Here is a 27500-nt window from a genome sequence, read left to right as displayed (position 1 = left end):
CTATCTGTCTGTGTGTGTGTCTGTGTCTGTGTGTGTGTCTGTGTGTCTGTGTGTGTGTGTGTGTGTGTGTGTGTGTGTGTCTGTGTCTGTGTGTGTCTGTCTGTGTCTGTGTCTGTGTCTGTGTGTGTGTGTGTGTGTGTGTGTGTGTGTGTGTTTCAGTGGAGCTGGAGCATCGCATCGACTTCGAGCTGCGCGAGGGCATGGTGGAGAGCCGCTATTGGTCAGCGGTGACCTCGCACACAGCCTATTGGTCAAACCTGGACGTGGCGCTCTTCCTGCTCACGTTCATCTATGAGCAGAGACAGTCCGCGCAGTCACCGGAGGAGCCCAGCCACGAGTCTGCCTGATGGGCAACACTGTGGACACACACACACACACACACACACACACACACACACACACACACACACACACACAGATCGAACTGTGGACCTATTAACTCACTTATTCACCTATTCCCCTTACAAACACACACAGACAGACAGACAGACACACGCTAACATATATGGCACTGTGGACACACACACACACACACACACACACACAGTAGACTGTTCCAGGTCATCCTGGTGTCCATCCTGCTCCCTCCATACGTTGGACAGTCCGTCTCTTCTCCTCTTCCACTAAATGCTTCAGTCGCCTCTCTGTCCCGTGAAGGACCGTACAGCTGGTCAGATGTCTTCTCTAAGGACGCACGCCCAGAAACACCAGCATGGATGATATGGATGTGGGCTCTGCGTTTGGAGAGGTGTTTACCACGGTTGTGTGTGTCTAAAGCCATGTCCTGGTCAAAAACATCTGGACCTTACAAAAATGCATATTACCAGAACTGTGTATCAGCTACAATGGACCTGATGACAAAAAAGTGACACACTTGAATGCACACACACACACACACTCTCTTCTTTGATGTCCTCCTATCTCTCTCCCATGTATAATCTTCCTGTGTCAGGGAACATGACCTCATGTAGAACTCTGAGATGGAGGAGAGTGATAATGGCCGAACCTGTGCAAAGCAAAACAAACTTCTGTAACCATGGTAACCATGCAAACATACAATACAAATGTCAAAGGGGTCAAAAGATGTATTTATTTATCTAGAAATGAATATATTTCCCTATGAAACAGTCTTGCTCAGTTAAGCTTCCGTTTGTTTTTTTGTTTTTTGCACCATTTTGACTGAAGTGAGACTAAAATGTCAGCATATTTTTACCTTTCATATTCCAGATTGTAGTGGACCTTGATATAATCAAGCATGAAGTAGCTGTCAAACATCTCACCAATGTTTAACGACAGAAAAGATGTCTTCAGATTCTGCTCAAAAGCAATGCCCTTTTTTTACTTCACAAACTGATGGTGCTGATATTTCAGCCTGCTGGCTTTCCATGAAGCAGATCTACCTTCTCGTCTTTGTCTTGGTTGTGGTCTGCGCTATCTGGCCATTGTTGAGATGGCACACTGGGCATCTATCAACTCTCCCCTGCGTCGCTACAGTAGAGGGCCGCTCAGCAGTGCATCTTGGGCCTGCTCTTGTTAACGGCATGCATGTCTGAGGCAAGTCTATATAGGGCTGTGGGACTTCTGTTTTCACTCTCTTGAAAAAGCATCCAAAGCAAAAGCTAGCTGCAGTCCAGCTCGCTGTTTCTGCTGTAGAGTTGACCTCTGTGGACGGGTCCGACGAGCTCCTTACAGGGGCACCAACAACCCTCTTTGGGCCGCTCCGACGGTCGCATTTACAGTGGCCGTCCAATTGCCATGACGACAGTGTGGGTGGAATCAGCATCTGCGTGGGGTGTTTAGAAGTGGTTTGGAGGTCGTAATGACCCCTCAGCCAGCCTTGACTAGCTCCCACCCTCCAGCGCACTCTTGAATGGCACTGAAAAGGTCACGCTGTGTGTTTTCACGGCTCAGAGACAGGAACACACCACTGGGAGGGAGGGCAGTCAGCGTTGTGAGCGGCTCGCCGGACCTGGTCCGTCATGCGACTGCAGGTCATTCAGAGGCCGCCAACACTTTCTATCCCTTTGATGAGGTCCACACTAGGGAGCTAGACGTGATTGGTCACTGGATCGACATCACGCCGACCTTGAAAGGTCATCCGAGGTCAGTCAGTGCCACTGGGAGACATGTCGGAAATCCATTGTGTGGCTAGGTCAGCACATAGAGGGAGATGACTAATATGTTGTCACCATCCTTCGTGCCATTTTCGAGGATCAATCAGAGATGTTATATTTCAGGTGTTTGCATGCGATTGGACGGTGAAAACAGCGTTATTATATAATAGTATAATAGTAATCACTGCACAAAAAGTCAGCCCTTGGTTACTACTGTTTACATAAACACTCCAAATCACTTAAACTGAAGAGAATATATGTTTTGTAGTCTTGACTTTTTCCGTTTAAATCTTACGGCAGCATTGAAGTCTGTACTTGTCCTGGAGTGTGGTGCCACGCCACGCCACGCCACATCACGCCACATCACGCCACACCACACCACGCCACATCACGGCACATCACGCCACATCACGCCACGCCACATCACATCACGCCACATCACGCCACGGCACATCACGCCACGCCACATCACGCCACATCACACCACACCACGCCACGCCACATCACATCACGCCACGCCACGCCACATCACGCCACACCACACCACGCCACATCACGCCACGCCACATCACATCACGCCACATCACATCACGCCACATCACGCCACGCCACATCACATCACGCCACATCACGCCACATCACGCCACGGCACGCCACGGCACATCACGCCACACAACACCACACCACGCCACATCACATCACGCCACGCCACATCACGCCACGCCACATCACATCACGCCACGCCACGCGTCCCTGTCTGTTGCTCAGTGTGGAAGATGGCGTGTTTTCATTGTGGGGACGCACAGATAAACCCCCGCTAAAGTCTAGGGCTCCGATGTCGTCTTCTAAGGACCTCTCAGGTGTCAAAAGAAGTAATATGTAATATGCAAAGACACTGGTCACTGGTAAGGGCTGTTAACGGTGGCCGATTGGTTACAGAGACATGCATTTATGTTAATATAGATTACTGTTCCTTAGTGTTCTTTTCCATGTACATGATTTCACTGGAAGGGCAAGTAGAAGATCCATTTATTTCTTTTGAAGACTTTCTAATGAAGAGACTCCTGTTCACATGTAGGTTGAACTGGTTTTGTGTTTGTTTGTTTGTTTGTTTTGTTTTTTATGTGATGTGTTCATCTCATCGTTGTTCTGGAGATCTGTTCCGATCCAGACTCTTTGTATCATATCAGAACCTGCTCCATTCCTGCCCATTCTGATCCGGATCCTCGTGTCTCTGTGGTAGCTGAACCGACGTCTCCACTGCTTTGGGTCACTGTTGCTGCTTGCATGTTGAGTGTGTGAGTAATGGCTTACTTTGATATCACCAACTGGACCAGAATGCCTTCCCGGGCCCACAGTACCTATTTCAGGCCCAACCCAAGTAGCCGGTGACTCTGAAACGGATCCGACCCAGATTTGACCGGAGTCACACACAAATCTAGACGACGGGGTTGGACTCCGATCTGGATCTGCCCCAACGCTCCTGGGTCAGTTGCAGAGTGGCGGCTATATGGACACATAGTGGATTCCCTATGAAGCACTTACATGTATTCTGATGTAGTCGTGTAGCTGTTGGCAATGAGGGACGTGACAGACCATGCAAAAACTTGCACAAGCTGAATAGCACAGCCTTGAATTGCACAGAGAAGAAGCTTTAGAAGAAAATAATGGACCTTACCCTCGTTGTCATGTCTGGTCCTGTCCTGATTTGTCACCATTACAGCTTCATCGCAGTGACCAGACGATAGAGATCAGTGATGAGATGCTCTTGGCATATATACTGTGTGTGTATATATATATATATATATATACACACACACAGTAGATATACATATATATATATATGCCAATATATACAGTATAATATAATATTTTGTTCCATTTCAAAATGGCATGCAAGTGACTTGTTATATTTTTATACTAACAGTGAGAATATTGTACCATAGGCAGCCATATAGCGCTGCAAGCACACTGATCTATCCTCCCCTGCATGCCGTGGCTGTTTGTCTGGCCGGGTATGTTTAGCTAGTTTGTGATGATGGCTAAACCTTTAACATGACCCCCCTTTAAGAGCTATTAGATCAGCCATTGCTTTCAGTATTACAAGCACATAAACAACGCTAGGCCACTGATTTCCAGAAATGCCTCATACTTCAGATGACGACTTGGTCAAACTGGACCTCAACGTTTGAGCGTTTCCAGAGAAAAGCTTTGTGTGATTGTTTCTGAGGGCTTATGACGTCAAAGATGTTTGATAATCACAAACTGTTTTCTTTTTTCTTTTAGTCTTTTTTTCTATGCACCCGTCATTCAGCATCCTTCATGTAGTTCATCCTGTTTAGGGTGAGCATTATCCTTTTCTATGCACCCGTCATTCAGCATCCTTCATGTAGTTCATCCTGTTTAGGGTGAGCATTATCCTTTTCTATGCACCCGTCATTCAGCATCCTTCATGTAGTTCATCCTGTTTAGGGTGAGCATTATCCTTTGTTATGCCCAATGCACAATATCTGCCCTGTCTCTTTTGTTTGCGTCAACATGAGGCTGATGTCCAGGAATGAATGGCTGTGGTTCACTCTGACCTGCAAGAGCCTGTGTGTGGACTGTGTCCAACTGTGTTCCAGAATGTGTCTGCATTGAGATTCCATCTGATGATGTCATTGCTGTTTCTTGTTCTTCTCAGATGAACGAAAACTAAAGCTGTTCTGATGTTACTGTTACTTGGATGTTTTGATGGGAGAAGCTCGATAAGGAGATTGTGCAATAAACCATGGTGGCAATGGACCCAAACTGCCATTCGAAACACTGTATTACTAATCTTTTATTAAACATCTCTTTTTTTGGATACAGATTTTTATTTTCTTTGATTTAATTATAACTTCTTGAACAAAACATTTCCTCAGGAAAGAGCCATTTGGTAGACTTGAAGTATAAAGTTTAACAACTTTGTTAACTTTTGTAAAAATTGTGATGTTAAATATCACAACCCCAATGCATGACAAGGTTTTGACTATAAAGTCTTGCATCCCACTGCCACCGCCTGTCTAAGTTGATCCTGTAACTCCAAATCCAACCCCAATCTTAAACCATCTCAGCAGACTTCAACCTCTCCTGCATGCCCAGGGCTTCTGGAGGTCCACTTGGGGTAGTTTCCAGTCTTCAACTCTGACTGACTGCTGGATTGTTTGACCACAACGCAGGATGTGGCCCAGGCTAGACGTACACCATAGTGTGCTGAATAACTTCACCACAAGATGGCAGCAAACATCATTATTCTACTGGCACTGATGCTGCCTCAAATATGTTTTCATGACTTCAGACACTCATATACACAAAAAGTGTGATGAATTTGAACAAAAAGTACAGAAAGAATGATTTCTTGATTATATTTTTTTGTTTGTTTAATATGTGTTTATTATTTTATTACAGCTGGGTCCCATATCCCATAGGTACACAGCTTCCAAAACATTTACATTTACTGACATCAACATTACATTACATTTGGCTGACGCATTTTTAGCCAAAACGACTAACAACATGGTAAACAGTTTAAGTTTTAAAGCAATTCTCAACAAATTAATACCACTCAAGTCTATACACATCTCTTACCAGTCCAGTGCTCTAAAGTCACTGCTTTTGGCTGAGGTGGGCCTTTCCTCTTAAGTACTAGTGCTATGCTACCTTTCTCTCTCACACACACACACAAACACACACACACTCTCTGTCTCTCATACATACACACACACACATACTCTATCTCTCTCTCTCTCACACACACACACACACTCTCGGTCCTAGACCGCAGACCCCACTGCTCTCTGCACTGCTCTGCTCTGCATCTCCTGCTCACATCACACTGTTTACAGCGTAATTAAAACACTGCCTATAAAAGGCAATGGCTCTGCTGCCAGACACACACATGGGTGCAGAGGGGGGCATGAGGAGAGGGAGAAAGAGAGAGGGAGAAAGTGTGTGTGTGTGTGTGTGAGAGAGAGAGAGGGGGAGAAAGTGTGTGTGTGTGTGTGTAAGAGAGAGAGGGAAAGTGTGTGTGAGAGAGAAAATGTGTATGTGTGGAAGAGACAGTGAGAGAGTCTGTTTATGTGTGTGTGTGTGTGTGTGCGCGAGAGAGGGAGCATGGTTATAAATCGCTTTGATGCAGATGCAGGCTGCAGCCCAAATTCCTGCGCTGGATCTGGAGGCAGCAGACGTGAACAGGCCTCATGCCTCCCTGACAGCCTGGAGAGGGGGATAGAGGGAGAGATTGAAGGAGTGAGAGCTACAAGAAGACGGGGAGTGAAAGAAAAAACTGAAAGAGAGAAAAAGTGGGAGAGGTGCTCTATACAGGAAAGACAGAGCTAGCGATAGGAAGAGGGAGGAAAGAGAGAGAGAGAATCTGATGGAAAAACAGAAAGTGACGCCCCAGAGCCAAGCCACACATTCCCTCTGCCTCTAATGCTCTGAAATGTACTATACTGCGGTCCCTGGACGCTAAAACTGGCTAGCTACAGGAATCCCACTCAAGTGAGCTTGTGATGTAAAGCCCAAACAACTATCAGAATGAAACAAGCCATAAAGTAGTCAGCGTAAAGTATATCATAACGCAACTCGTGTGCTCATGACAAAACACAGCTGCTTCACCATAGCATGGTAAACTGGGAGATTTTTTTTTTTTTTCTTTGACATATAGTATTGATTCAACAGTGTGTCACTGAGGCTTCTGTGAATTTCACCAAATGATCAACAATGGCCAGGGAAAGTGCTCTCACTATATAGCAGCTTTGTTTGCCGTTGCCAGAAAGTCTGCCTAAGGCTATGTGATTTCACGGGACATCGTGGCCACATAAATAAGATGCTAAGTGGTGTGTGAACTCTGTTTGACTTGTCATATGTGGGGAGCAAGGGGTGAACAGAGGCAAATGGGCTCTCTGATGTCTCTGTGTTTTGGACTAAGCTGGTTAAGAGATAGGATACGAGATTATGTCTATTTCCTTTTTTTGAACATTATGTCTCAGAGAAAGAATGAATAGAAGTTCGTGGAAAACAACTTACACTCCTTGTAAGGGGTTTTCACAGGGCAGAAATAAGGGGAGAAAGAGAGAGAGAGAGAGCGGGAAAGAGTGAGAGAAACCCATATCTGCCTGACAAATTTGCATCTGAACTTTAAGGAATAGCCTGTAGGCTTACACAGAAAATTTTTTTTTTTTTTTTTTTGCAAGGAATTTTGTGAAAACATAAATGCAGTGGATGGAATAAAATATATTACAGCACAAACTAACATTGCTTTTGAAGTTACACAGACTGACTGCGATATGTAAATACGACATTATCTATGTAATGTTTTAATGTTTATATTATAGTGACTAACGGTGTGCAAATTTCAAGTCGAGTAACCAATTGTGTTCCCCGGATGTACCACCGCAACCTCCGTACTATTCCCTTAAATGGCAGCGTAAGCAGCGGTCACTACGTCCCACTACGCCGAAGCCCATCAACTGTTGAATCTACCCCGTACGAATTGCCTACTCGGTTGAAGAAATCCTTAATTGGGCTACACCGGGAAAACGATCCAGTAACTCAACACTCCACACTCAAACTGCATTCTCGGGTGTTCTCCGCGGTCTCCATTGAAAGATTGAGGATGGAACCAAACATTAAAATCAGTTCAAGTAGCCCCCAACCATAAATGCACAAGTAAAGCGCCACGTAGCCATTCAAATGAACACACATTAAAAGAAATGGACAACTACATTAATGAATTTTTAATGCGTCTCTGCACAATGGATAAAACGAGGAGGGGGGCAGTTGAAGGATATCTGGCAGGGGTGAGCCCGCACCATTTGAAAGGAAAAGTAGGATTGGAGCAGTGACGTTATCTGCTGGAGCAAGAGAGGGAGGGAGGGAGAAAGAGACGGACACTGGTCTCCATTAGCTCAAAACCCGAGGAGACACTTTGGGATACTTCGGCTGGAATAGTTCTTTGGATTTTGTCCCGTTAAGATTGAATATATGGTTTTAAGTAAGAAAAACTTGTTGACTGTTGAAGTATCGGAAGTTTGAGCGGTTTTTCTGGTTTTGGGTTGGTGTATTTGTGAAGGTGAGTGAACCTTTTAACAGATTTTCGCCTCTTGCTCTAGCTCCCATAGCTATGCTTTCCCTTTACGCACGATAACGGATTTGGTCATCTTACAAAACGCTCACCAGTTTCGCTTTCAAAATTATATATAAGTGTTTGTTTAGCATTAAACAATTGCTAACGAACTTTACCCTCTGTATATCGGTGGGTGATTCCCGCTGTATGCCTCCCATAGCCGAGGGAGTTTGCGTTGACTTGTAGTGGAGTTGCTTACGTAATCAGACCCATATTTCCCTTTATCTTTACCGTTAGATAAAGCAGGTGAGAAGTCCATTCGTTGTGTTACGCGCTGAAACAAGGTCAATCTACCTAAGTACACAGTTTTTAAGTGTATACGATCTTTTGGCCTGTGCTTTGTTCTATTTTGACGAAAGTGACGCAGTTTCTACGACTTCAGTCAGCTTTACTTGGTGTTAATGTTAAATGTGTGCTATGTGCTACTTTTTAAGACCTATTAGTTTTAGGACAGCGTTGTCAATTCCTTTGAAAACTCTCTGACGCCTTTTCATTCAGGCGCGTCACAGCTGGCTAGCCTATTTCCACTACAATGTTTTCCAGCTTGGATTGGGCCTTTTAACACCTTTGAATGCAACAATGTAACAGACTGGCTTCAACCTAATCACAGTAGGCTACCACAGCAGACTCGCACAGCTACTTCTCGCTGTTTTAGGTGACGTGGATCAGGCGCAGCCAGCCGGTTTGAAGTTGAACGAGCGGAAAGTGCCGATTTGACTTCTGTTGTGCTTCTTTGGTGTCTGTGCAGGATGGCGCTGGACGGTATACGAATGCCCGATGGCTGCTACGCCGACGGGACTTGGGAACTGAAGATGCATGTGACCGACCTCCATAAAGACGTCTCCTTGCGGGTCACCGGGGAGATTCACATTGGAGGGGTCATGCTAAAGCTCGTGGAAGAACTCGGTAAGAACAAAGTGATCATGATGTGCATGAACAGACGACCGTTTGGTGCTCGCTTGACGTCTTGTCTTGAGATAAGTGAGAACATTGACCCAGCTCTGTTGCTTTCAAAGCTCTGTTTACAAGGCTGGCTGTGAATTCTTGCGTTGGTACACTCCCCGTTACTCCCCGTTTAAACACCTTATCACATGACAAATGTCCACTTCCAGGCAAATGCTGCAAAGTGCTGTGAATTGGAGACATGAGCTAGTGATTAAGCTCTAACTTTGAATAAGCGTCTAGCAGGGAGAGGAGACCAGACCAGTTAGGTATGTGTCAACAGCAATGGCCACTAATCCCCAAAGTAGTATATTTGACGATGTAAAAGGCGTGGGAAAGAGTCGGTGTAGTCTTCGTGGATTGCCCACTTGCCCCAGTTCATAGTGAGAAAGACTGGCTGTGGTGTGAAGGGGGGGTGGGGGTGGCAAAATCCCTCTAATACTTCACATTCCATAAAGTGTGCAAAGCTTCAATCTATGACAGTTTCATTTTTTCAAGGCCTTTGCACTTTAGCACTGCTCAATGACTGAGGAGTGTGTTTGTTGTGGGCCCCGGGTCCCTCCCCATGCTCTGCAGCTCTGGGCACATGAGAGCGAGCTTGTGGGGAGAGATGAATGCTTCTTTCTACTCCAGCCACATCTTAGGCTCCATCCCGTGTGTATTTGCTATTTCCCCCCAGCAGAGAGCAAGACAAAAACCACGTCGTTTATGAGTTTTTTGCAAGACATTCTGGAGAGGCTGGCACTCTTATGTCTTGAAAAGTTATTATAGATCTTTGCTTTAGTGCCATCTGGAGCGGTGTTTACCAAAGCTTCAAAATAACAAACCATCACAACCCAATTTACTATATGCATATTATAATCGATGAGCGAATGTGTGCAAAAATTAATATTACTGATCATTTTTATGGTTGGATGGACTTGTATGTCAATTTTCAATAAATAGCCTGAAACATGAAGATCTGAGGAAGCTGTGAACCAGAACAACCACAAATGACCCAGACGGTTGGGCAAAGGACATATTGTTAATCATTATGCAGCTTTTTAATCTCTCTGAGCTAGCACACAAACCTTGACTTTGCAAGCCATGTACAGTGTTTATTAAGTGATCTAGTGTGAGTGTGACCACCACCCGAGATAGCCTCAGGTCTAGTGCTGACTTAGCATAGATTTGGTGCAGATTCGGCATAGATTAAGTATAGCGTTGGCGTTGATTTGGTGTAGATTCAGGTAGATTTGGTGACTTTAGGTCCAGTCTGGGTCTGGATAAGAAGATGATCTTTTCTGGGGTCAGATGCAGAAAAATTTAACTCATGGTTGAATGCAATTTCATTGTATTCATGATTTTGTTATGGTATATTTGGTATGGTGAGAGAACTTCACAGTGGTGTATGGTGCATTGGGGGCGCTGGGGTCCAACATCATGTTCCTAATCTCCATCTTGGGAACAGAGCGTGTTAATAGTTGGTACTTCAGGCTGCAGGCCCCAACATGAATGGGTTCTCACCAGCCATGGCCACCTGGCGGTCATCAGCTCACCCTCCCTCCTGAGCATCGGTTTACCTGGAGGAGGGCACGCCACACCAGCTAGTATCTCCAGGGGGACTGGTGGTGTGGTGCCCATGGCCCACTGGAGTTCACCTCCTGCTGTGTGTGTCTGTGTGTGTGTGTGTGTGTGTGTGTGTGTGTGTCACTGCTGTGTTGAGCTCTGCAGAGAGGGAGAGATCTGGGCCTCATGTGGCCTGTCCTCTGCACTAGATCCGCAGCCAGATTCATTCCTATGGCAGCTGCTCATGCTTTGAAGCATGGAGAGTGCAAATGCTAGTGTCTGTTTATGTGCTCGGCATGGTGTTGTCATCACAGAGAAAGAGAGAGAGAGTGTGTGTGTTGTGTGCTGTCCTGTCCCTCCCTTGGATGAGGTGATTCATGTAATGCATATGATGCCAAAGCAGAATAAGTTGTGTTTTCACCACAGTCCTATCGGCCTCATTGTTATCATTTACACATGGGTATGTGAAAAACACACAGCTAACTTCTGAAAACAGCAGATGCATTTGTTTGGTGATGTTTGTCTCTGGTGTTGCTCTTGTGTTTGCTTGAAAGGTTTATCCACACGGGTACTGTATAGATAGCTTCTGACATGCATATGCAGTTTGCGTAAGGATTATGTCCAGGAGCGGGACTGGTTTGACTGGGAAATGCATTATTGTAGTTGAATAGTACTGCATTAGTTTGTATGGCAGCTTATCTCATTGGATTTCCCCATGACCCCCTGGTGTCTTGTATCACTGCATGCTTTAGATCAAGCTCCTGTAAATTGTTTACCAGTAGTATGGTCATATAGTCACATGGGCCTGTTGGGTTGCAGTGATTGGTTGATGTGTCAGGTGGGTGGTTATTTGGTCAGAGGTTGGCCATTCTGAAAGGCCCCTTCAGTTCCCTCAACACTGCTGAACAGCACACATCGTGTGTGTGTGTGTGTGTGTGTGTGTGTGTGTGTGTGTGTGTGTGTGTGTGTGTGTGTGTGTGTGTGTGTGTGTGTGTGTGTCTGCTCTCATGAAGCAAGACTGAACTAACTTCAAGACTAGCTTTCTTCTAAGTCAAATACTATAACGCTGTCTTACCCTTGGCTCTCCATGTTACAACACATTTCTTAGTATGTTTGCCTCCTGGGAATTAAAGTCTTGGTGTTACTACTGTAGTACTTTGCCCGTTCACCAGTTTCAAACATGAACATAGACACAGGAGCCCCAGAGGTTGCAAACAGCTCTCAAGAAGAGTAATGATGCTTTTGACCTTATTACGTTTGCAATAAAGAATGAACTACTATTACTAGACTGCATTTTTAGGATAAACATAAACAGCATCAGTTGTTCCATGAGGTGCTGCGAGATGCCCTCTGCCATCAAGATGCTATGGATTCCACGGATGCTATGGCAACATCCATAAGGACTTGGACACTCTCCTCATCGCTTGGGGTCCTGATGCAGACTGCTTGTGATGTGGTCATGTGAAAAGCTGCATCAGCAGTGTGTGTATAATGGTGCTTAAATGTTCTGTCCAGCTGAGTTCTCTCCGGACTATAGCCAGTGGGCAGTTTGATGCTTTTAGCTGTCTTGCCAAATACGTGTCATGTTTATGGAGCGCAGGGCAGAATAACTTATGCTTTTTAAACGATGCAGCTTGGAGAGAGTTTCTATCTTTTAATGGCCTAGACAACAAAGCCGTCTGGCTCTAATGGCCAGAGACAGAGTTGCTTTCAGGAGTGTCTCCGGAGTTACGTTTTCAGTCATCGCTGTCGTCTCTCGTCTCGTTGCTCCTTCCCACCCCAGGTTTGTCCCCCAGCGGCGATTTGAATGGATTAGATAAGGAAATGCCAGGAAAGCACTCTCTTATTGATCACAGAGTTCATTTCCTGCCCAGCTTTTCTCACCAGAGCTTTATTGAAGATTTAACGATTGGAAACGCCAATCACCTAAGACCTCCATCCTTATTGTGCTTTGCATATTACTCTTGGCAATGCTGGAGGCTTTTTGTTGTGAAGAGGGGGGCTTCTGCTGATTTCTCCCCTGATTACCACATAAGGCCCTGGTGTTTGTTAGTGTTTGAGCAGTGGCTACTCGGCAAAGGGGAGGAGAGAGGCCGAATCTCTCATGCATTCTGGGGGGGAGCGGAGGGTGTTGTTCTTGGCTGCGCGTTTGCCCCTCCACGCCGAATATCCTGCTATGATTTCCATGCCGTGTCACTCGTTAACCATTTTGGAGTGTGCACGCATGATTTAGTGCAGGGGAGGCGCTCTCATCCTCGATGGCTCGAGACGGGTGCTTAAACATAGCTGTTCTCAGGAGACCTCTCCCCCTCTCTCTCTCTCTCTCTCACTCACACTCACACTCACACACACACACACACACACACACACACACACACACACACACACACACACACACACACACACACACACACACACACACACACACACACACACACACACTCTGCACTCAGACTTATTGAAATCCCAGGAATCCAGGGCAGTGCAAACTGAACCCCATTAAAACAGATGGAATGCAGCGGTGCCGACCCAGACAGAGTCACTGCACAGAGGCAAAGCGTGCCGCTCCTCGTGAATCTGTAATTCGGCCCATCCCGCACCGCACCGAGGCAGTGCTTGGCAGAGGGTGCTGTCCAGTCACTGCGGCCGGAACGTGTCCGCGGACTCCACCCCATCACTTCCTGTCATGGAGTTCCGAATCAGACTGTACTCTCCATGACATCATCATCATCATCATCATCATCATCAGTTGTCGTCGTTGTCGTCATGGTGAGGCTACAGCTACTCCCAGCAGCAGTGCCACCACAATCACACGTGATGGAGACGGAAACAAAATGGAAGTCATTCGATTCCTGCTAGTAAGATGAGAATGGGGAGCATTAATAATGTTGAAGAGGGAGGGGCGGCAGGACCAACGGTGGCTTGTTTGCGTCACTGATGACTCCTGAGTTTCAATTCGGTCAGTTTTTGTGAAGCTCTGCGTTGGTCAAGTTGCCATTTCTTTCCAGTGCTTTGAGCTATTGGTTGCTAAGGAGCACAACCGTGGTGACGGAAAGAGATGCGGTCTGGTCTGGTCTGGTCTAGTCTAGTCTAGGGAGACGTGTGTGTGTTCCAGGACTGCCTCACTCACTCACACACACTCCCACACATTCTAGGGGTATGTGTACGTGTGTGTTGGGGGGATTGGGGGGGGGGGGGGCTCTGCTTTCCTGCTGTGTGACGTGAGAAGCTCCGATAGAATTCCATAAAAGTCTTCTGTCCAACAGGAAATGACTTCCAGGCTCTGGTATGTTCCCTGAATACTGCCGTCACTCTAGTATTTTCTGCTGCCTGTCTCACTGCTCAGGTTCTCTCTCCCTCTCTCTCTTTCTCTCTCTCTCTCTCTCTTTCTCTTTCTCTTTCTCTCTCTCTCTCTCTCTCTCTCTCTCTCTTTCTCTCTCTTTCTCTCTGTCTGTATGTTTGGCTTGCTGAGGATTGTTCCCTTTTTAGACATGAAGGGCTTTCTTGGATGGCATGCTGTTGTAACTCATAACAAATCTTGCGTAATTGGGGCCAAAAAGTTTGGAGGGAGTTAATGGGCCTTCTCAGGCTCTGGTAAAGGTCGTCACCAGTTTCCTTTAACAATCAACATCTCACGTAGCCACATCACGAATAGTACTTAATAGCCGTTTGGCAGCATCGAGAAGATGAAATAATCCTCTGCTATTTTGGTGCCTTTTTCTTTCTAAATGGAGCACCACCAAAGACAACATGACATTTAAATGCTTCTTTTTTTTTTTTAAACTCCCTCAGATTAAATGAGAAAACAAGTTATGAAGGCTAAGGGGCAGGCTTGCCTGGAGTGTCCTGCTGTCAGCTTTTCGGCATAAATAGCTGAGATTGTTGCAGTCAGGGGCAGATGGATCGGAGCTGACAATGGGGCCGACTCCAGCTAGGAAATGGAGGCGATTTAGCTCAGGATGCCGGCCTTTCCTGTGGACTTCGGTCTTGACCCCCCTCGGTCCCTGACTTTGGGGATTTTTCCCTCCTTTTCTCTTCTTGTTTTGGAGGGGCTTGACGAGAAGGGAAGATGCACCCTCCCTACCCAGCATTCCATGGCCGAGGAGTCATGTGACGTGCGACCTCAGAGATGATGAGATAATGGAACAATCAGGCACTAGACGTACTTTGCTGAGCGCTACTGCGTGTGTGTGTGTTGGTGTGTGTGCGTGTGCGTGTGTGCATGCGTGTGTGTGTGTGTCGGCAAACCCCACCAACGCTCATCTGTTTGTGGGTGTGGACAGAGGGCTGGCGAGGGAATGGAAAGCGCTATGTGTTGACGCTATCTTCCTACGTACAGAAAATGAAGCGGCATTGCAACCATATGTGTAATGCATTACTGGAGAATGTGTAGATGGTATCTCCCGTTTCACACAAGGAATGCATTCTGCAGTAAATATGTACAAAGTGGTACTATATGTTTATTAGTTTATTGTTAGTTTATTGTATCATATCTTATGTTTCATACAAGGAAAAAGTACTGTAAAGGGATGCTTCCAGTAGTTTTGTTTAGTGTTTAAGCATGTGTCTGGACACTGTGCTAGCCTGATCGAGGAGGGTCTTGCAGTGCAGTCGCCCAGTAGCCAGGCCAGTGTCTGGTCACTGTGCTAGCCTGATCGAGGAGGGTCTTGCAGTGCAGTCGCCCAGTAGCCAGTAGGGGTGGGCGATATATATCGTCTGCGATAATATCGTGATTGTTGTTTTAACGATGTGCAAATTGACATTATCGAGTATTTAAATTACTTATGGGGAAAAAACACTCGAAATCACGCACTGAAGACTCATACAGTCCCAGGAGGTAGGCTATGCGGGAGAAGTGCAGCAGAGCAAGTGTCACGTGATCACTAGTGGGTCACAAAGTTGTCTCACGCACGCCTAATGTTTATTTTGTGCAGCGAGAGTAGCCTACTTGGGATTTTATGTGGCTACTTCTGTTCAAGTAGCATTGATAAGACAGTCACGTTTTGTCCTACACAGTATTATATGGAGAGAAAACATTAGCCTTTGAGTATTTTATAAGTCAGTTGTAAACAAATAACTATTCTCATGTAACTCTTTTGTAAATGGACTGAAGTTCGCTCTATATCTACGTTTACCGATTATGCTAACTGTTAGCATCTCTATGGGATTTCTCATTTACATTAGCCATAAGCTAACGCATTAGTTTCTATTCTGTAACTTGGAATGCTAACCTACAAGATTGCTCTAAAACAAAACATATAAGGAAATAACTGAGATGTAGGCTACTCTGTTGGTCTGCTCTTAGTTTTACAGTGAATCCTATGTAAAGGTTTGAAAGGAACTTCAGCTTCAGACTTTCTCTTGGGAAACTGTTAGGCCTATTCATCTTCTCTAATGTAGCTGGCTAGACCATGTCATTGCCACACACACAAGTGGGGGCAGAATTGGAAATGTGTCATAGAGTGACAATGCATTGGTTGATTTGGTTAAAAAGTCACAGGTTAGGTTATTAGTTATTATTGTAATGATGCTATTCATAAATAATGAGCTGTAAAGTAACTCTGACTTTAACAAAAACATTTTTTTAAAAGGATATCGACTAATTATCGTTATCGTCAAAATCACAAAAAATATCGAGATATTATTTTTTGTCCATATCGCCCACCCCTAGTAGCCAGGCCAGTGTCTGGACACTGTGCTAGCCTGATCGAGGAGGGTCTTGCAGTGCAGTCGCCCAGTAGCCAGGCCAGTGTCTGGACACTGTGCTAGCCTGATCGAGGAGGGTCCAGTAGCCAGGCCAGTGTCTACAGTTCAGTCCACTCTAATCTGCAAGACAGGAAGTAGTTAGTCTAAGTAGCAGCCCTGCCCTGCCTCACTTCCTGTTGCCACGCTTGAGTCCTGCTGTAATTTATTCCCTTCATGAAGATCTGCGCCCCGCTAACCACACACACACACACACGCACACACACGCACACACACACGCACATGCACGCACACACGCACACACACACACGCACACACAGTGAAGCAGCAGCCTGGAGCCACACCACTGCCTGTGGTGGGGAAGTGCTGGTGATTTCTGCTCATTTGTTCTTCATTAAAGCACTGAGATGTTGGAGGAGATGTAGAATTCCTGACATATCTGCCATTTCTTGGGTATTGTTGTTCTGTTTCCTGGATGATTGATGTGTGGGTGCCCAGGCCAATGCCCACTTGTAATTACTGGGGTGGCATGTCAGATTCTCAGTCGGAAGCCATTGTGGCTAAATATGCCCTTGTGTAACACAGGGTTTTTTCCATAATGGCTGCATGCCCTGTCCCCTCGAGTGCTCGCAGATGGCTGTAAGTTGATATGGTGGCCATGCCGGGGTCTTTGTGTAGGTTTGTATACATCTCGTTTGTGAGGCTTATCGCCATACTGCCCCCCCCCCCACTCGGCCCGCCGGGGCTTCGCCGTGATAACGATCTCACACGCTAGCCTGTCACAACGCTCCACTCGAGGACTCAGTGTCACCTGTTCTGTACAACCTGATGCTAAACGTTTGTGACCCATCAGAGGAGTTCTGGTACCTATAAGTACATGGCAAGCAAGCCAGCCAACCTTTCCTTCAGGAAATCCTTTCCTTCCACCTTTCCTTCCACCTTTCCTTCCTCTCTCTCTCTCTATCTATCTCTCTATATCTCTATCTCTCTCTGAGCTCCTGGAAGTTGGGGACAGTTGACATTGTGATGGCTCCACCTCTCCCCTTTTTCCCAAATCATTGACTGATCCTGTTAAAGAATCATGACCTCAATATTGACCAAAATAATGCTGATCGAGCAGCATTACTCTCCTCCTGGCCTTGCTCAGGTGGACCCCCGGCGGGGAGAGGATTCTGGGTAATGACACCTCCGCCCTGCCGCCTGTCTGCTCGTCCACCCTTCCGGTTGGCCGGCCGCATCCCTGAGACGTTGCGTAATGGGATTACCCAAGCGGGGCAGGCACGGGTAATTGCATAAAGCCGTGGAAGGGTGGTTCGCCTCTCCGGTCCTCCTGTGTTTACATTATGACACAAATGGATACAAACTATCCATGTCCCTGGGAGGAAAAGGCCCTCTCACCGTGTTCGCCCCAGAGAACGGGACAGAGAGACTCTAATGTTGCGCTCTATAAAGGGCAACAGCGCTCCGTCCTGGCAGGAACGCTCTGGGACACCAGGGTTCCTGTTCCCATCGTGGAGATCACCACAGATGAATAGAGACCCAGTCAGACCAATAGTATGAAAAAACCGAGTTTATTTACAGTGATGCACATCAATTGTAGGAGAGAGCAGCTGATGGATCTTTAGGTGAAGTCATGCTGTCGCTCCCTTGATGCACATCATTGTAAATAAACTCTGTTCCTGATTTTTCATACTATTGGTCTGACTGGGTCTCATCTGTGGTATTAAAATTACCATGGCCAGCCTGTGTCACAGTAAAACGCTGTGCCTAACGCAGCGGGTCCACTGCTGCCCATTCAACAGCGTGGTCATTGGTGACATACACAGGACACGCTTGTGTCTGCTTAACGCCGGGATTGTGTGAAATTTAAGGCGCATCATTCTATGGGAATGTTAGAATTGTACTTTGGAGCTTACTGTAAATATATGTAGGTGTCTGAACTGAATACAGATTTTGGATTGTTGCACCTTTTGTATCTCTGTAGAACCAGGTGTTTTTTAAGCATGTCTGGTCTACCCAAAGTTGGATGTGTGAAGATCATTCTCAGTGCGGTCATGTTGTAACAAACAATGGTTGATTTATCAGACATAAATGTAACAAAGATGACATGACAATTCCGTATGAGATTAAGCAGCTAAACTTGTAAGCATAAATATAGGCTTTAAAAGGCTCATGTCCACCATGGTCCACCTTAGTGCAGCGCAGGAGGCTCCAGGTGCCCTGTGCTGTAACCCAGCACATCTGCAGATCTGAGGTCCAGCTCCTGGTGCCCTGTGCTGTAACCCAGCACATCTGCAGATCTGAGGTCCAGCTCCTGGTGCTCTGTGCTGTAACCCAGCACATCTGCAGATCTGAGGTCCAGCTCCTGGTGCCCTGTGCTGTAACCCAGCACATCTGCAGATCTGAGGTCCAGCTCCTGGTGCCCTGTGCTGTAACCCAGCACATGTGCAGATCTGAGGTCAGCTGTGGCAGCAGCAGTCGGGTTGGTGACCAGGTGTCTCACTCTCTTCTCATTTCTTTAGCTCTCTCTTTTCCCTCTCTACTGTATGTGTCCCTTCTCTCTGTTCTCTCTCTCTCTCTCTCTCTCTCTCTCTCTCTCTATCTATCTCTCTATCTCTCACTCTCTCTCTATCTCTCTCTATCTCACTCTCTCTCCCTCTCTCTCTCTCCCTGTCAAATTCAAAGGAGCTTTATTAGCATGACTGTTTGGGTACAGTGTTGCCAAAGCTAATGTTACATATAACACAGTAGTATCACACAGTATCTCTCTCTCTCTCTCTCTCTCTCTCTCTCAAATTCAAATTCAAAAAAAGCTTTATTGACATGACAAGAGCACTTGTGTTGTCAAAGCATACAAATCATAAGTAAGTTAGTGAGGAAACAAAGAGCATAAAAGTAAGTAAGAATAAACAAATAAAAAAGTAAATAAATATAAATAAAATTCTCTCTCTCTCTCTCTCTCTCACATGTGTGTATGTTTGTGTGTGTGTGTGTGTAAGTCGCCGTTTCCTGACTCTCTTTAATCATGCTAAAGGTATTGTAGCAGTGTGTGTCCCAGTGGGAGTTTAGAGTGTCTGAAAACCAGATCAGATACCTTGTTATTGATTTAGCTCGCTGTTCCTGGATGACCATGGCTCTCACACACAAACACCTCAAGAGATGGACATCTCTCTAGACAAGGTCATTTGAAGGTCATTTGAAGGTCATCCACCAGTGATCCCCAATCCACCACTGTGTTTCAGGTAGACATACTCTCCAGCTCCTAAAGTGGTTGCCAGGTCAGCTTTGGGAGTCCTCCACCTGATGGCTTTTTAAGATCATGCAAAGTTAATGTTTGTAGTGGCCGATAAGTGGCGTTCTGGCTCAATAGGCTATCGATGGGCTAAAGTGGAGTCCAAATAAAGCTGCGGTCCACTCAGCCGCAGCCGTAATTACTCGGGGCGTATTTTTAAAGATGCCACTTACGGTGAATCAGTGAGCCGGGCCGAGGGGACCCATGTTTGGTAATAGTGCCTCTAAAAGCAAGAATCAGCCAAGTGTTAGAGTCCACACGCACACACACATGTGCACGTACACACACACACACACATGCGCACGTACACACACACACACACACACACACAGGCACACACACTCATCAGTGGGGTGTTGTCACCGATTTTGTTCCGAAGTTTGTTCCAAGGTGTGTGTGTGTGTGTGTGTGTGCCTGACTGGGTGTCTGGGATGACTAACTCTGAAGTCATGGCTACAATGTTTTATTTTTTTCCATTGTAATTGGAATCAAATCAGCATTCGTTAGTAATTAAAATAAAATAATGTGTCATTAGTTTGACACAAATCTGTGTCTTTCAGTGGTTTAGGGCTTAATCAAAGACACGCTGCTCGTTCCCACTTACTGTTCCGACATAATTAGGTTCTAGAAGAGGAACACTCTCTCTCTGCTTTGATTGGATGTATCTTTTCTAAGTATAAGTATATATACTATTTTGATCCCGTGAGGGAAATTTGGTCTCTGCATTTATCCCAATCCGTGAATTAGTGAAACACACTCAGCACACAGTGAACACACAGTGAGGTGAAGCACACACTAATCCCGGCGCAGTGAGATGCCTGCAACAACAGCGGCGCTTGGGGAGCAGTGAGGGGTCAGGTGCCTTGCTCAAGGGCACTTCAGCCGTGCCTACTGGTCGGGGTTCGAACCGGTTCCAAGTCCGAAGTGCTAACCAGTAGCCACCACTGCCCCACGTCTGTCATCTGTAGCTTGGCACCCTGTTAGTTCAGTGTTTCCCTACATTGACTTATTTGTGGCGGCCCACCACAATATCAACACTGACCACCACACTATGATTTTCCAGGTTGTACTACATTGTGCTTAAATCTGGTTAGCATCATAACCACGCTGCGCTAATTTGTTAAAAAACTGTTGCATTCAAGTTAATTCTGCAAACCTACCACCACAAATAGAATTCAATTCTGTGGGAAACACTGTCTACTGTAATAAGATGACCTCTTCTGACCGTCTACTAAAGTCGTCTGTAAACAAGCAGCTCCTAGAAGACAAAACAGATGAAAAACCATGTTGTTGTTTTGTTGTTGCTCCATGTCGGGTGTCGTGCTTCCTGGTGCCATGCAAACTCTGCCTGCATCTTTTCACACACCGCTGCCTGATCTAGACTGAGTGGTTTGACGTGGCAAATGACCGCGGGTCCAGAGATGTCTATCTGTAGTCAACATGAGCCGGCCTGTCTACTCCTCACGCATGGCTAATAGCCCCTCCACACTGGCCGATTGTGTGCTATCTGTTAGACACTCAATATTGACCGTCTGTGAGGTTTCTGTGGGCTGACCCGTGGAGAGGCCTTTTTAGAGAGAAGGCCGTCCGAGTTTTCCAACAGGTGGTGACCAGCCGTGCGGAGCGGAGCAGCGTGGAGCGGCGGCCACAGGAGCGGATTTGAGGCGTTTAGGACGTGCACGACTTTGTTTTCTCTCCAAACATGGCGCCCGCTGCGTTAACACGTCGTGTCTGCCTGCTGTCGCCACGGAGACCTCTACCCCGAGGCGTAACTAACCTCTCCCAGCCTCTAATGATTTTTAGCGCTTAAGACTGCCTGCTGTGTGTGTGTGTGTGTGTGTGTGTGTGTGTGTGTGTGTGTGTGTGTGTGTGTGTGTGTGTGTGTGTGTGTGTGTGTGTGTGTGTGTGTGTGTGTGTGTGTGTGTGTGTGTGTGTGTGTGTGTGTGTGTGTGCGCATTGTATTTTAGGCAGCACAAATCCATTACTGGTCCATCTCGAGCAGAATTTAAATGATTAAGTGTATGTGTAAGAGAGTGCATTGTATTTTAGGCAGCACAAATCCATTACTGGTCCATCTTGAAAAGAATGGACATGATTAATAGTGTGTGTGTGTGTGTGTGTGGTGGGGCTCATCACTAAGACTACCCCCTCTGCTGTTCCCTACCTGCTGGGCTCTTTGTGTGTGTGTGTGTGTATGATTGTATTGTGGGGCTTGTGTCATGTTTGTTATTGCTCATCCCTCAGAGTTCGCAGAGTTCAATAGCATCTCCCACTACGGCCTGGTCAGGCCCACTAGCATGATGTGAGCGACTCCCGATGTATCATTGATCTCCCTAACGCTCAATCAATGGTGTGTAAATTAACATATTTATCCACACGATCAATAAATACCCCTCTGAAATCAAAGTACTAATTCGAGATGCATTGTGTGCGTGCATGTGCTGTGTTCTGCATGGCGTGTGTGTGTGTGTGTGTGTGTGTGTGTGTGTGTGTGTGCGTGCGTGCGCGCGTATGTGCTGTGTTCTGCATGCCCTCTGTGTCTGAGATAAAGACGTCGTGGAGACGGTCATCCTTGTCTCTCTGCTCTCTGTCCCTCTGAGGATCGTGGAAACTGGCGCTGAAACTGGAGGATGTCAGAACTACAGGCCTGGAGCATTCAGGCCACCATAACCAGCACTGTCAGCAGAAAGGCTTTTACATTAGAGCTCTAGTTGCCTGTCCTCCACTCGTATTTCTCTCTCTCTCTCTCTCTTTTCCTTTCCCTCTCTTTCTCTTTTACTCACTCTCTCTCTCTCTCTCTCTCTCTGTCTCCCTCTCTTTCTCTCTCTCTCTCTCTCTCTCCCTCGTTCGTTTGCCCTTGTCATCTGCCTCCCCTCCCCCACGTCGTGTCCGTCAGAAACGTGCTGCTCTCCCCTAATGTAAACACACGAGTCTCTAGCAGCCTGTGGGAGAGGCGGGAGGACACACACACACACACATACACACACACACACACACTAGTGTTGCACGGTGTATCGATACTAAAAAGGTATCGCGATGTCTTCACGCAAAAAACGATACGATTTCAGACGTTTTTAGAATCGATACTTTATTAAAATAATAACGTTCTGTGTCTGTGTCAACTGCTGCTCCCACTGCTCCTTGCACGCATCTAGGCAAGTGGGCGTGTCAAGCAGGCAGCTCTGAGTGAGTGAGTGCGCAGCCAACGTCAACATAGTTCTTTGCCGACAGTTCTAGGCCTTGTGGATAAAACAAAAGGTGTGCTATTTCTATTTCGGATACATCGCGTGAAGGCAAGCCATCAGGTACACAAAGTCATTTAAAAGCAGTAGGCTACGCATGGAACTTGGCTAAACACCTCGCAGATATATCCCAACATTTTTAAAGAGTTCAAAGAACGACAGGTTAACGAATATGCTATAGAAAACACGACTACATGGTTAGTGCCAAGTTCTTCTCTTATGTTTTAGTCTAGCCTAAGTGAAACGAGTATGGTTCTCTGGGATAAAGCGAATAACCTTCCTTCATCAATGAATTTTGACGAGACAGAGCTGTAATCATTTTGACGAGACATAACGAGCTGTAATCAAGGGTGCTAACGCGATGAAAGCGCAATGTTCACGCCAGAATAACATTACCATAACTTGTAAACGATCTATTTCATGTTCGGTCAGTAGCAGCCTACTACTGGTAATATTTGTCATGGCATGTAGACTGCAATTTGTTCAATAATTATTGCCCAGATGTAGGATAGGCTACCCGAAATGCGCTAATTAAAGCCCACAGCATAACACCACCAAAGCGTGTTGAGTCCTAATAATAATAGCGGCTTATTGTTACAGTGCGTGGTAGCAAATCATGTTATCAAAGAAATAGACGTAATGTAGGAATGCACACAGATATATTGCAACAGGTAATGGTGTAGGCCTATCTGACGAAGACCTGAGTGGTTGGAACGTCGTACTTGTACACTGGGCACAAAGAAGACTATCCTCACATTTTCCCCTTTGCAACTGTCAAAGAAATCCCATGAACACGGGAAGGCCTAGGGTAGCCTATACTGTACATCAGATGGCCTAAAGATTAGGCCCCTCTGCATAGCATTCAGTGATTTGCATGCAGTAATTTTAACACTGACCTTGATCTAGCCTAGTTTGGCTATTTAAAGCTACTTTATTGCCACAACACAATGTAAATGAACTATAACAAACAATAAAGGACTTAATCACACAAAGTAGGCCTACTATTTTACTGACTATAAAAAAAGAATAATTATGTAGGAAGTTTAGAACCCAGAATTGACCTACACACTACAAAAGTGCACCAAATTCAACACAAATGACTCAATACACTTGGAGGAGGTATGAGTCCTTTCTTCTCCAGATATCTTAGGATTTCGCCGTAGTATCGTTTTAGTATCGAGCATCGTGATATTTATGGCAGGTATCGTATCGAAGTCATAATTTTGGTATCGTGACAACACTAACACACACACACACACGGCCTAGCCCAGGCAATGTTTTACGTGTGTGTGTGACTAGGGCAGGGGTGGGCAAACGTTTTGGCTCAAGGCCCACATTGGGTTTTGAAAATTGGCCGGCGGGCCGCACAACAACCCTCCACCCCCCCCCCCCCCCCCACGACACACACACACACACACACACACACACACACACACACACACACACACACACACACACACACACACATAAAAAAATACATTTTTTATAGCCCATAATTTAGTATGAAAAGTATTTCTTTTAAAATATGAATTGCTTACTGCTATACTGCTAATTTTATGATGTTTAACAAATGTATAAATTGTGCACTGTCGCTTTAAGACAGTTACTTTAATTCACGTTTATTTCTCAATGATCTGCCTGCTCCGCTATGGCTAGTGCTGTACCTACGGCTGGGCCCTCTCACAGTTTTTAAATTGTCAGTAGTGGGAACTACTGTTGCCTTCATGATTTCCTTTTAAATGTTTCTTATAAGAAGGAGATATCAATTATCAACAATCACAAGCCAGCTGGAACCTGCGGCTCTCTCTCCCTCTCGTGAGTGCAGACGCATTCCCAATTAAATGGATCACATAATGTTCACGTTAGATCTGCTGCAAAGGAGATAACTAAGAGTTAACTTAGTTTAACATCTCTATTTATCTCTATTTAACATGATGTTTTGACATTGACATTGTAAACGTTCTCTAAGGAGAGTGAAAAGCAGTTTGCAGTAAAGCTAACCAACGTCGTCTCTATCGCAGACGTGCGTGCGTGCGTGCGTGCGTGCGTGCGTGCGTGCACGTATGTGCTGTGTTCTGCATGCCGTCTGTGTCTCACTCACTCCGCTGGACTCCAGTGGCTAGAAGACCTGGCACTAGAGACAGAAGTGTTCTAAAGCTGGCTGCTGTCGAGGAAGGAACCTAGAAAGTTCTTTCCACAGAACGTGCCACCGGAACTTCCGCATTCTTAGAATTCTCCTCCATCATTCTGTGGCAGTGGGCTTCTGCTAGTGCTGTGATAACACACTCCCCAGCCCTCTGCTGATGTATATCCTCTAGAGAAACACACACACACACACACACACACACACACACACACACACACACACACACACACACACACACACACACACACACACACACACACACACACAGGTCTGACCAGCCACACACACACACCACACACACACACAACACACACACACAGGTCTGACCAGCCACACACACACACACACACACAACACACACACAACACACACAACACACACACACTGGTCTGACCAGCCACACACACAACACACACACACAGGTCTGACCAGCCACACACACACACACACACACACACACACAGGTCTGACCAGACACACACACACACACACACACACACACACAAACACAGGTCTGACCAGCCACACATTCACACACACACAGGTCTGACCAGCCACACAAAGGAAAGAGCACTTCCCTGAACAGGGTTCCGTTTCCCCCCAAACATCCTACCCTCTCTCCCTCCTTCCCTCCCTCCTCCCCTTTCTCTCCCTCCCTCTCTCCCTCCCTCCTTCCCTCCCTCCTCCCCTTTCTCTCCTTCTCTCTGCTCTCTCTCACTCCTCCCCTCACTCTCTCACTCTTTCACACCCGCACTCTATCCCCTTCTCCATTTGTCTGTTTCTTTCCCCCTGTCCTTCTCTCCCCTTCCTCCCTCTTTTCTCCAGCTGTAGCTCTCTCTCTCTCTCTCTCTCTCTCTCCCCCTCTCTCTCTCTCTCTCTCTCTCTCTCTCTCTCTCTCTCTCCCCCTCTCTCTCTCTCTCTCTCTCTCCCCCTCTCCCTCTCCCTCTCCCTCCCTCCATCTTTCTGTCTGTCTATTTTCCTCGTACGTTTTCTGGTTCTTCTGAGGCCAGTAAGTCCTATGAGTGTGTGTGCTAGGTGTGTGTCCCCCTGCCTGGACTACACATACTGAGCTCTTGGTGAACAGCTTGTCTAATGGAACCATGTGAGGGAGATTTTTACACTTTATGCTTCAGTTGGCTCTGCTAATGACTGTGTAGCGTGCAGCCTCACTCACTCTCTCTGTGTGTGTGTGTGTGTGTGTGTGTGTGTGTGTGTGTGTGTGTGTGTGTGTGTGTGTGTGTGTGTGTGTGTGTGGTAGCGTGGTGGCAGGAGTGTTTCCAGTCTGAACCACTACTATACTGGAATAATATGATAAATCTGTCTGTATGTGACTAATACATAATCTGTTAGTTAGTCAGACAGACTTTGCTTCACTTTGTAAGTGTGTGTGTGTGTGTGTGTGCATACATTGTAGTAATTGCAGTGGTGATCTGATGTAATTTCTCATGTGTAAAACATGTGAAACCAGACTGACTTGCGAGCCAGTTGTGGTGCAGGATTACATGCTCTGTGTGTGTGTGTGTGTGAGAGTGAGGGGTGGGGGGGCAAGGCTATCCATCAGCTTTCCCGGGCTTGGTGCTAATGAGTCATCTGAATCCATAACCACCACCAACACACACACACACACTCACACTCGCCACCAACACACACACACACACACACTATCCCGCCCCTCCTCCACATGCTAGCGGAGGTCATAAAACACTCGCTTCCGCCTCCCCCCCCCCCCCCCACACACACACACACACACACAGACACACACACACTCTTCCCAAGGACTCCAGGCCTGCATTTAATACACCCAATTACTTAGACCCAGCTCTCTCTCTCTTGCTCTCTCTCTCTCTCTCTCTCTCTCTCTCTCTCTCTTTCTCTGCCTGTCCCTGTTTGCAGTGGTCATTTAGATTCAGCATTACGTCAGGCCTTGGCAGTCTGTATTTATAGCTGGGAGATGCCATTGGCCTGCAGCAGATTGAATTACCCATCTTCATTGAGGTTACTGGATCTCATACACACACACGCACACACGCACACACACACACACACGGTCACTGACAACAGGAGTGTAATGTCACAACTAGGGTGAGGATCAGTTCTGATTGGCTGAAGTGTGAGAGAGATGCCCACTCAAGTGTGTGTGTGTGTGTGTGTGTCAGTCAGAAAGCAGGACTACCACTGGATGCTCAAAACCCTGTTGTCTGATACACTCACTGACACACACACACACACACACACACACACACACACACACACTGCCTCTCCTGCTCCAGACAGCCTCACACACTCGTGACTAGACTGCTCTCGTTCTGCCCCAGCAGGACACCTCACAGCGGCCACTCGTGTCCCCCAGAATGGGCTATTATCC

The 27500-nt window shown here is 46.4% G+C and overlaps 2 protein-coding genes across 6 annotated transcripts in view; both read left to right on the top strand.

The window, feature by feature from the left end:
* The window catches only part of ddhd1a (DDHD domain containing 1a), a 48601-nt gene extending 43684 nt beyond the window's left edge, over positions 1–4917 (top strand). For both annotated transcript variants that reach the window (XM_076295592.1, XM_076295591.1), the window contains one exon: positions 160–4917. In XM_076295592.1, coding sequence (XP_076151707.1) covers positions 160–347 — 188 coding nt within the window. In that variant the 3' untranslated portion in view covers positions 348–4917. The remainder of the gene's footprint in view (positions 1–159) is intronic.
* Positions 4918–8002: 3085 nt separating this feature from the next.
* Positions 8003–27500, top strand: part of fermt2 (FERM domain containing kindlin 2) — a 69975-nt gene continuing 50477 nt past the window's right edge. For 3 of the 4 annotated variants that reach the window (XM_076295590.1, XM_076295589.1, XM_076295588.1), the window contains exons 1-2: positions 8004–8208; positions 9011–9168. In XM_076295590.1, coding sequence (XP_076151705.1) covers positions 9012–9168 — 157 coding nt within the window. In that variant the 5' untranslated portion in view covers positions 8004–8208; position 9011. Of the gene's footprint in view, positions 8209–9010; positions 9169–27500 lie in introns of all 4 variants that reach the window. The other variant, XM_076295587.1, reaches the window with a different exon arrangement.

The sequence above is a fragment of the Alosa pseudoharengus genome, unplaced genomic scaffold, assembly GCF_046254945.1.
Source record: "Alosa pseudoharengus isolate Yale_2024_CS ecotype anadromous, Long Island Sound unplaced genomic scaffold, YU_APseudo_1.1 YU_APseudo_1.1_scf_2, whole genome shotgun sequence".
NCBI classification, from domain to species: domain Eukaryota; kingdom Metazoa; phylum Chordata; class Actinopteri; order Clupeiformes; family Clupeidae; genus Alosa; species Alosa pseudoharengus.
Note: the sequence above shows the minus strand (reverse complement) of the source record. Positions and strands in the feature narration are given on the sequence as shown.